This window comes from Daktulosphaira vitifoliae, unplaced genomic scaffold, assembly GCF_025091365.1.
Source record: "Daktulosphaira vitifoliae isolate Bord-2020 unplaced genomic scaffold, ASM2509136v1 Scaffold_1, whole genome shotgun sequence".
Classification (NCBI taxonomy): domain Eukaryota; kingdom Metazoa; phylum Arthropoda; class Insecta; order Hemiptera; family Phylloxeridae; genus Daktulosphaira; species Daktulosphaira vitifoliae.
Genome location: NW_026099572.1, coordinates 61,746,503 through 61,758,630, shown reverse-complemented (window position 1 = coordinate 61,758,630; position 12,128 = coordinate 61,746,503). Strand labels below are relative to the sequence as shown.

Here is a 12,128-nt window from a genome sequence, read left to right as displayed (position 1 = left end):
CTTTACTAGTCCACAGGAAGGGTTTCAAAATGACAACTTTTTCAACTTTTGAAAATGTTCCGGAAATTCTGACACTTATATATATATTTTAAATTAAAGCTACTAAAATATACTTCATCATGGAAAAAAAAAATTCGGACTTTATTTTATCTTCACGAAGAAAATAGCTACCAAATGCTATTTTTGTGTGAAAATTCTCGATTTTATTTTTTACATTTTTAACTTTATAATGCTATAACTTATTGAAAAGTGTATGGATCAACACAATTTTATTATGAGAAATAATATTCTTTAATAATCCCTTTTTCATTCGACTTACTTTATCTTAATCAGGATATTAATAAGGAACTAGCAGATCATGTAGCTTTTGGAACAATCCACCAATTTTTTAAAATTAAACACTATCTAAAGATTTGCATGGAAGCGTTTTTTTTTTTTTGATAAGGATTTTAATCACAGTCAGATATCATTATACTTGATCCAACTATGCTACGTCACCACTGTGCCGCGACCCCCTTGTGCTGGGTTTTTTTAATTATTTGAGTCTATTATTTATTTATATATAATTGATATAAATTTTTTAATTGTCCACATGTAAAATTTTCTTTGAAGATGTCTTTTTTTATAATATTTCTTGATTTTTGATTTTAATTTAATTCAAAAAAATGATATATTAAATCGCTTAATATAAGCATTATTAAACAATATTAATATTATAAAAACAGAATTAAATATTGTATAACTATTTATATACTTATATACTACGTTATGACGGGGTAATATACTAATATTGTCGTTAATGTAAATAACTAATAGGCAAATACCACGTGTACAGATGAAATTCTATTACAGATTTTAATACGTGAGACTATCTCTTAAACACTTATATGCACAATTTTGAATTCTGATCGAATATAAAGTGTTATTTGGTGCGTCCTTTTATGTTCTATTCAGGAAAAACGTTTATTCTAAAGAATCGTTTTAGTAACATTTGTATGACTTGTATTGAACTTTAAGTATAATATCGAAGGGGCAATCGTATAAAAAAAAAATATGATAAAATAATGACGATAAATACATTTCAAATTAAATGGAAATTTAATATCGTATTATGGATATACCCGTAATCAATATTAAAAATAAAGTCGATCACAGAAATAGATAAATTTTGTCTACTTCATTTTTACCTAGCCATTATCCCAAGTACTTGGGATCGGCGGATAAAATTTGTCTACCTTTTATTAATAATCATATTCTCCAATGGATATTAAAATTTCTATAAAAATCGAAGGGCTTGCTTAGAAATTATTTTAATTCTATATTGCAGCGATAATATTCAAATAAAATTATCAACTACCGATTTATTTATCGTTTTTGATAACAATAGTGTAAAACTGTTGGACAATCAAAAATACATATTTTTTTTTTAATTATCAAAAATAAATAACTTTTAATCAATCATTTTATAAACATTTCGAGCAGTCACTTGTTTATATTTATTTTCAATACATTAGCAACCAGTTTAGGAAATATATTATAATTCGTATATTTTGATACTATATTTTCACGAAAAAATTGAGATAAATTTGTGAATGATCATTATGGTTCTAAATATATTATTGTGAGCTAGTTTTTCTTGTATTAGACGTTTCAATTAAAATTATATATTAATGTTATTTTCAACGATTTTCAATCAGCATAATATTTTGTGCATTTTTCTTTAATTTAAATACTTTTTCATTGTCGGAAATGTATAAAAAAATTCATTTAACTTTCATTAAATTTTGGAGTGCTTTTTAAGCCTAAGCTTTTTAAACTTCGATTTTTGCCTATGACTTTAGTACATAAAGTTAATATTTTAACTTATATAGAAATCATTTATTTAGTAATTAAAATTTTTGAGTGGAAATGCCGTCAGTTGAATTCGGCTTGTTTAACCAGTGTGTTCCCGTTGTGGCGATAATTCGGTGGCCGGACTGTTTTCAGACGGTTTGCTTTCGCGCTAGCAACTGTTCGTCAAACAAGCACGCCAGTTATGCGTATTGCATTAGATCGAACCATACGGCGCTTCGTTGTGGTGTTGTTTTTGCGAGTTCTAAGTGCCGGTTAATAGTTTAAAATAATGTGATCGGCCATCGTTATATTATTTTCGTTAAGTGTTCCAAGTATGAAAGACAGTTAACAAATTCAATTTAAGGAAGTGTATAACGTGTAAGTTTCAATTTTTTTTTATATGATCCCGGGAAAAATTAGCGTAAGTCGATTTTTTGTTTATTTTTAGAATTATCGTTTCGCTTATGCAAATAATAATTAACGATCTAAATAAGATTTTTTCCTATATATGTTTATGAATTAATATGTGTTTATTTTAAAGTATTAAAAGAGTTGCTCAGTAATTTTAACAAAATTGATTTTAGCTATTTTTCCCAGGGAGAAAAGATATTAGATTTAACATTTTTTCAGTTCAGCTTTTAAATTAAAAATAAAATTACCATTTTTAATTTGCATGTAATTTGTTTTGTTTTCAATTACAATATATGATTGTTATGCATAAACATAGGCTTATATAAATATAAATTATTGTTATAAATTTGTTAATTTTTTTATAAAGGTCTCGGAATGGAAGTTTTAAATTTAATTGAAATTTTAACTAAATCCCCCTCCCGAAAAAAAAAATGATTTATAAGAAATGAATGATTTGTATATTTATCAAATTAATTAATAAAAAAAGGGCTCTTAAATTAAATTAAAATTATTAATTCAAAATTAGATAAAAAGTTGTTGTAGTCAGAAGAGTCGTATAAAAATTGTTAGAAAAGTTATCGACTATAAATTAATAAATATTTAGTTTTTAATCGTAAATGTTGATATGGATCTTTAGTAGACTTGCTGGATAATTTTCAATGCGATAATTTTTTTTCTTCGTCTCTATAGTCGTTTATTTTATAATATGGAAATTTTGTATGGTTATTCCAGATAGCTTATAAAACTTACAGTAGTGGGGAGATTCACCTCTCCATTACTCCGATACTATGATTTTAATGTTCACGGTCGGAACCTTATGGACTCCCTTCGTAAATACGCCACTGGTACCCACACTGGCGTAATTACGGAAGGGTTATGGTTGTCTTGTACCACATTATGATAAAACTAAATAATATGGTCAAGATTTTTCGTTTTGTTGGAGTGAAAATATTTCTTATGTATAGCCTCCTCCCAAACGGTTCCTTAATTATGCTATTGATATCCTAATTACGTCACTGCCGACCAACCAGTTTCTATGAATAATTTGTTGTTGCGAGTACACTATTTTAAGGTCGATTCACACTAAACGGAACGTCAACGGCACATTACAGATCGGCAGAATCAAAAAAAATGTAGTCATGTATTTACGTGATGTTGACGTTACGTAACGTGGCCGGTGTATGTGAACAAAACGATATAAACGCATAGTAAGATATTTTGACGTGACGTTGACGTTCCGTTTAGTGTGAATCGACCTTTATACTGCTAAAAGGGTAATAAGTGCAATTTTTTTATCAACTAAAATGCATTAATTTATACTGTGTTTATTTTTTCTTTACTAAATCATCAATTAGGATTTACATATAATTATTACCCTTATTATTAATAATTAATATCAACATTAATATTGATATTAGTTACAACTCACAATTTTTGCGCAAAGCCAGACTTTCATAAAGTTACATTTTTTCATATGTAAAGTAAGGTGTGTTAAGCGTGTATGCTTTTTTTACTTAGATGCTGATAAAATGATTTGTGTACTATTCCTTTATTAAACAATTGTCATATATAAGTGTGTCAAAAAAAAACTGGAGGATTTAGATTCTTAATTATTTTATTAAAAATAACTAAATTGCCAAAAGAATACATCATTGTGTTTTTTTATGACTCCCCGATTTATGTGTAACAAACAATATCGAGTACTTCTCGCGATTGTAGCTGTAGATTAAAAACAAAGGGATGATAAAAACGTTTTTAAACATCATTTCTTGATTCAAAAACCTCATTAATAATTACTAAATAATAATATTTTAACCAATTTTAATTAAAAACATATATTTTTTCTTGTATTAAGATTAAATTTGATGTGATGCTAACTTAATTACTATAGTATAATTGATAATAGTAATTACTTACTTCATCAGTATAATGTTATATAAATTATAATTAAAAGGTTAATTATAAATTAAGTTATTAATAGTGATTAAAATAACATTTCTTTAAAATATTACTAAAAAAAAAAAAACAGAATTAATATAAATGTATTATTTTTATCGTTAAACTTGTAAATTAACTAGGTAAACAAAAACAAAATAATTACAGTAAATCCACATCTCTATCATTTTTTAATTAATAAGAATGTTGCCATTTGAAAAAGTAAAGTTGACACCCTTATAAAAGTATAAGGGATGAACATAAAAAATACTTTATGATAGAAAAATTGAAAAAAATATGTATCAAAAAAGAAACAGAACTACAAACATACAAATTTAAACAGTTAAAAGAGGATAACAACACTTAGATGAAATTTATTTTAATGAATAACCATAAATCACGTCCAAAATGCAGCACACACCCCGAAATTACACTTACTCCATTTCACCTTAGTACGCTTAAAAATAAATTTTGTTTGTTAAATTAATCTGAATGTTTACAAAGTAAAATATAAAAATAACATAAAAATTATTCATAGATGAACATAGATTAGGATAAAGAGTCAGAAAATAATGTTCACAGTCGATTNTCAGAAAATAATGTTCACAGTTGATTAAAAAAAAACGATTTTTTTTATGTATAAACATGTTGGAAATTTATTAAAACCTTCATGGTAGAATGATAGAAAATAACATAAAAACTATTGTCTAAGTATACTATTATAATAAAATACCACGAACTTTTAACCATATTTCTGTCAAAATATAATAGATAATAATATAATATAATAGAAAATATAATAGATTTTCTTTTTTAAATAATTATTTGTTATAAAAACTACATAATTTGTAAAATAAAAATTGTTTAAATAAAGCTAAAACATTTTTTATCTTTCGCATAGTAGCAAATCAAAATTAGTGGAAAGTATTTGAATTAATAATATCACTTAAAGTTCAAAATAAGTAAATCTGATTTAGTATAGTATAAAAATTGAAATTTATTTTACATAATGACGACGGTTGGGTTATGAGACAGTTTGAAAAAAGTAATAAATATTACCTTTTGCATTTTTAAGAAATATGGGAGTTCAACGACTGCACATAGTCATCTTATGTTAACTTTACCGATTAATTTCAATCATTGAGACAATAATGCTATTGACTGAAATAGAAAATATCTCATTTTTGGGTGAATCGTAAAATATACATCAACTCTTTTTTTTCTACTGTACATATTATTATTATAGAGGATCTCATCGTTAAGATAGCTCATGAAATGTAAATTTTAATAAAACATTTAATTCTACGCCATGAATGTTAATATTAGACTTTAGAATAAGTTGTAAAATAGTTAATTTGACATATCCTTTAAAATGTATTTGAAATTACTATTTTATTACTTTAGTTTTTCTATAAATTGATACATTTACAAAATTTTTGACGTCTAATTTACTTACCTGTTATACATGGGAAATGTTGAGATATTTTTTGTTTTTACTTTCATGTGATTACTTAACATTACTATGAAAATTTGTCACAAAATACGTATTTCTAAGTATTTTTAGTATAAATATTAGATAAATTTGCTTAAAAATTCGTGTAGTTGTTCGCAATACAGTTATTCCTTATACAAGAATATTTATAACTAATCTAATAAACAAATAGGTACACACATGTGATTGATAATTTTTTTTCGTTGTATAATTTTTAAACAATCGGAAAAACAAAATACAGCAAGTCTCGTTTAACTTATTAAAAATTTAGTTCAAGGATTATTTATTATACCTAATCAAGCGACACAATTAAGATTTTATCTTTCTATGTAACTTTTATAATGCATACAGCATTGGGTTTGTATGTCGTAATTTGTTTTTTTTTTACAATTAGACAGTTATGGGAGATTTTCTTAAAGTAGTTGTATACCAAAACACAACTTTTTATATAAACCTCTATCAAGCTTCGTTGTGTTTGGAAAAATAAAAAAGTTTATCGCAAAAAATTCATTGTGTTCAATTTAAACTTCAAGAATATATTTGATTAATAAAGTATAATAATAAACTAATAATATCTATATGTATACATATTGGGGTGTTCAGTAAGAAAGGAAACGGGTTGCTATTGTTCTCATTGTTTGTAACAATTGTCCTGTTTCTTTACTTGCTCAAAATTCTGTATATATATATATATATATAATGAGGTGATTATGAGTATATCTGTCACAAAGTTTTATTCTTGAAAAGAAAAAAATTATCCTTTATTAGAAAATCGCGATGATGTCTTATAATGTAGTGTGATGATGTGTTTTGTATTAGGCATAGCACAGTAACGTATTTTTCTTGTTCTAACTCATTCTATCATCACTAATTACGTTGTCTTTTAATAGTTTTTTTTTTGTTATTAGTACAAACTCTTACGAACGTCCGTAGATAAGATAAATGTTTTGTAACGATTAATGAGATCATAAGCGCGCAATACATAAATATAGACGCTAAGTATTTAGGTAATGTTATCTATATCGCTTTTCGTTTTTAGTATACCGAAAGCGTTCGTTTGCTAACGTTCATAGCTCTGATTAAATGTATACATTTTTTTTTATTTATTCGAAATCGTCGTCGTTGTGTAGATTGCCTATTTATAATAAACTATAATACATAGATTTTATTCAAAAAACTAAAATTAACGTTACGTTGTTCGAACCGGTCACCGCCGTAGTGTGGTCGTCATTGCGACCTTGTACTTGAATGGATGTGATATTACTATTATTATTATAATTATCTTTTTAATACTACTGCTGTCGTTTTCCCCCCAACTCTTCGAATCATTTTCCATACCCGTTGGCCGCTACAGTGTTATTGAATAGCATACACGCGGTTAGGCGAAGCCGGTTGTTTCAGTGTTTTTCCGGTTAGTAGTGCGTTAGCCGTACGTCCGTCGTCTATTGGTGTTGTTGTCGCCGTCTTCATAGTGTCTTGCGTGTGAATTTTTTATAGAATAATGGCTGAACGACAACAGTGCCATTGTCAATTATTGTCGGTGCTCAAGACGCAGCGGTAGCAGCTGTTGAATCGACGAAACAGACCGTCTTCCGCCGTCGTCTGTTGAGCACTGTGAGGCGACGCATGCTCATTATGTTGGACGCGGTGCGGACGTGTTTCGCATGTTCGTCTCGGAAAAAACGGTAAGTCCACGTGTGCGCATATTTCCTTCCGGTCGTGATGCTAAATTGTAATAAGAAATTAAAATTTCACGTAGCACCGTTTACGCCATCTGTATAGTCTAAAGGTTTTTTTTATTTTTAGTTAAAATATGTCTATTGTTCAGCTGGTTTTTGTATTATTGGTTTAGTTTTTTAAACAGTACGACTATTCGTCGACAGTCAGTAACCAGAGGAATACTGTTAATTGAGATAATAAGAAAATACAACATAATCTGAATGGGTCAGTCAGTTAAATGATGTGTTCATATTTTTTGAATTTAAATAGACCGTCAATTATTATTACGGCGTTTTAAATAAATCATAATTCATACCATGAGTATTCACAAGTCAAGTTTTATTTTTAATAAGTGCAATAAAATTATATTTAAAATGTATCGATGTCTGTTATAAAGTGTGATATAATACGTATTCTCAACATGCATACGAACGCGAACAAAGTCATAGTAATGTATTTGTTATTGTAACTTGTTAGTCATTACATGGTTTTCAACATTAATCATTTTTGTATGAACAAGTTTTTATTATTATTTTATAGTATTTATTTACCTATGAATTCACATTTGGACGGATACTCGTAAAGTAAAAAGACACACGTGTTTGTCAACAAAACATAACCAACCTAGTTTTAAAGATTCCTTGATATTAATTAAATATTAAATTATGTTTTAATGAAAACAGTAATAAGTAACTAACTCTATTCAAAGTTACTTTCAAACGTTATCACAAAATTCACCAGTACTTTTCGTTAGCCTTTAGCAAGTTTTTTATTTTAAACAATTTTTGTTCAAGGAATTTCATACTGTCTTAATTTTTTTATACACATTAATTTCTTTAATATTTAATCATTTGTTTAGTGTGTTGTTTTCAATAATATATGCATATTTTGAGTTAAATAATATGTTAGATGTTTTGTTGTTTTTTTTATTGCAGATAATCAATAGAATGTTAAATAGTAGTAATAATAAGTAGGTAGTATTACAGAATAATATAAAAATAACAGTTACTGTGTTTATTATTTTTACATTTTGCGTAAACATATTACTTGTTGTGAATAAGTAATTTTGAACGCCTGAAATTGTTTCGTTATTTTATATTTCAAAAATAATACCAAGGTAGAAATCATATGAAATACAAAATTTAGATAATTAATTTAGTTATGGAACCAAAATGTACAATGCAAAAAATATATATAAAGCAAAATAATTATATGATCCTTTGTTTTATCAAATAAAAGAGTTTTTGATGTCAATTACTTATTAATTGTAATAAAGATTTAACTTTTTAAGAATCAATCATTCAACGTTTTCAAATACTTATAAAGATGGATTAACGAAAAACGTTTATAAAAGAAATTACAGATTGTAATTTTTTGAAAATGGATCTGATTATATGAATAAGATTATATTAATTAGTTTAATGGTATAGTTCATTAATCTAATCAAATGAGTCGAATACTATAAAATATAGATTGATACAGTGAAAATAAATAAATTTTCTTCATTACAAATGTATTTGTATTATGATGACAAAGACATTACAATACATTACTTTGGTGTGTTATTGTACATGATTAAAAAAATGTATAGCATACTATATTTTAGTGGCGCAAATATTGGGGGTGGTAGGAGGTGCTTTAGCATGCCCAAGCTCTAGTACCTTTCCTGAATTCTAATACCCATAGGTTCAATTAATTTTTAATTATGAAAATTTACTATTAGATTTTTTTTTTCTTTATAAACTTTTTTTCTTGTATTATGTTTAAATTATACTACTATTGTAGGAAATAAAATCGTTGTTTTGTGCATGCAGAAACATCTCATTATTATGTCACTAATCAACCATAATTGTTAGGTATGGCTTTGTGAACCTTACACAATTTTGGCACCCCTGGATTTTTTCTCTAGTTGCGTTACTGATACTCAATGCACTTTTATTATAAGTAGAAGAATATTATGATAATAAGCAATACTCAATAAGCATTAAGGTGAAGTACTAGGGTCTAGTAAGTTATTCCTAATAAAAATTTTCTATTACAAATTCACTTTAATTTACTATTTGATTAGTAAACGTTGACGTTTTTGGGTTCATGTATTTTTGTTTTTTATTTTTCGGACACGTAATACTTTTATGTAACACAAACGATAAAACGAAAAAATGTACAAATTCGCGGTTATCCCATTGAATGGCATTTTGAGCCAGGAAAAAGTAGAAAGGAAAATGTTCATGTAGAATGATTAACTGCTAAATGAGAAGGTTTTTTCTAACTACGGAACATCTTAAAATGTGCAAAATCTTGCGTTTACCATTTTAAACCAAGAGTTCTTTGCTTTCCGGTATCAAGGGAATTTTTGACAGTAAGCTGGCTTGTGGTTTCTGAATTTATCTGAGTTGAACGCTATTTTATGAATAGCTTTATTTTTTCATAGCTTTATTTGAGAAAAGTACTTTTAGCAACACTTAGTCTACTTGGCCTTTCGTATAAAGGGTGATTATTTATTGTGGACTACTTAATTAATCAAAAAATAAAAACAAAATTGAAAATTTTTTTTGGTTTCTTTTAGTGTTGTTTTTTTATGTAATCAATTTTTTTTATGTTCGTTCCTTATGTTTTATAAAAGTAACGACATCATTTATTTAATGTGAACATACATATCTAATTAGCTAGCTTATTAAATAGAAAATTATCTAATTAAGTAAATGGCTCGTCTATAACAACTTATAATTTGGAACTTTTTAACATTTTCACACCTTAGAAAGAGGAGGAATTCGGCTGAGAAATGTTTTGTGATAAAAAATAACACCCATGCTTCAGCTCCAATATTTACTTTAAATCGTTAATACCTTCGGAGATATATTACACTTATAAATCATATAACTTGTAATCAGGATATAAATAAGGAAATAAGAGGTGAGGTAGCTTTTAAAATAATCCACCAATGTTTAAAATTAAACATTATCTACAGATTTGCATCGAAGCGTTTTTTATGATAGTGATTTTAATCACTGTCAGATATCATTATACTTGACCCAACTATGCCACGTCCCCACTGAGCTGGGTTTTTTTTATTATATTTATAAAATATTTTCAATTATTTGCCTCATAATACTTTTGTAAGTATTATTATTAATTTTCTGCGTATATATAAAAAAAATACTTTTATTTTTCGATTAATTAAGTGGTTTAAAATAAAGAATCACTCTGTATATTTTCATTAATTTATAAATCTGTCACGTTACAAATAGTAAGACAATATAATTAACTTTGATTTTCATAAAAACAAAAAGTAACAATACATAATAGTAATAAACAAGCTATACAACTTCTTTAATACGAGAATGAACACTTAACTAAATTGAAAATAATGTCACAATATTTTACAATCGTGTTACTAAATAATCATACACAATAATTACATAATTTGAATTTTCAATGCATATGATTTATGTAATCTGTTATAAGTTACAATTTATAATTATTCATACTAAAATTCTGTTGATTTTAAAAATAAAGATAATAATTACAATTTAATAAAAAAACAAATGCATTGTTTTATTTTATCATACCTTCGCTATGGTTTAATACTTAAAGTGTTACACTATTTTTTATATAGTTTGTTTTGAGAATGAATTTAAATTGCAATTTACATTGTATGAATGTTAAATGAAAACTGTGATTATTTTACAATACTTAATTCACGTGTGAACCGTGACATCTGCTCAGTAAGTCTGCCAGTTTTCTGAGCTAATGGTGTACGAGAGTTATTTATTTCTAATAAATTGTGTAATAACTATAGTTATTATTTATTGGTTAGTCGAACAAAACTTTATTTATACCTGTGGTTACACAAAATATAAACTATGTAATTTTTAATAGAAATTTAATAATACGATAATTATCAAAAATAAAAGAACATGATTTTACTTGTAATTCACATTAATCGCATTTAAGTGAATATAAAAAGTTTTAGTTAATTTGTTTGATGTTAGTGTAGAATAGTTAAAATATAATTTTTTTTCAAATTATAGTCAAGGATGAGATATTGATAAATGTAATCAAGAGGTAAAATTCTCATGATATTTTAATTTTTACTATGATAAATTATTATATATCTAAGTAAAATCAAATAATAATTATTTAGTATAATTATTATACTAACACATAGTTTTCAGTGATTAAATTATCACTCGTCTTTGGTAATTGCCGTCCGCAATACATTTATAAAATGGGTGACAGAGTTGTTATGTTTTAAATATGCAGTACTTAAAACATCAAAAATGTCAAAATTGGTCTTTATTAGACGTTTATTTTAAACGTTTTTAATTGTTTACTTACTTTTTTTTTTTAAACAAATTTTTTAACGACCTTAATGGGTGGTATATAGAAAGCCATGCTTACCCTAATGAATGTCCATATTTTCGTTAAAAAGATACCTAAAAATATGTAATGAACAATTAAGGCCATACAACAATTAGAGATGATGATGTCTCAGTAAAATTGTTTTTATCTGTGATAGTTTACCATTATCTAACGTCACAAAGATAATACTGATTTTTAAAACAATAAAATGTCGTTTTCATTGTAATCAGTGACTTAAATAAATGTCAAGGAAAGGTTAAAATTGCATAATTATAGTGAAGACATTTCCAAATACGTATAATAACATTGAATTTATTTAATGATCTATTAATATAGAGTTACGTTGTCTCTTAAAATTGTTCGATAATTTTTTGTT

The 12,128-nt window shown here is 26.1% G+C and overlaps 1 protein-coding gene across 3 annotated transcripts in view; it reads left to right on the top strand.

Moving 5' to 3' along the window:
* Positions 1 to 2,051: 2,051 nt before the first annotated feature.
* Positions 2,052 to 12,128, top strand: part of LOC126896224 (eye-specific diacylglycerol kinase) — a 120,997-nt gene continuing 110,920 nt past the window's right edge. The window contains exon 1 of one of the 3 annotated variants that reach the window (XM_050668827.1): positions 2,052 to 2,211. Coding sequence is in view for 2 of the 3 variants with exons in the window: in XM_050668828.1 (XP_050524785.1) it covers positions 7,298 to 7,356 (59 nt within the window). In the remaining variant the exon portion in view is untranslated. Of the gene's footprint in view, positions 2,212 to 6,717; positions 7,357 to 12,128 lie in introns of those variants that run through there. The other 2 variants (XM_050668828.1, XM_050668831.1) reach the window with 2 other exon arrangements.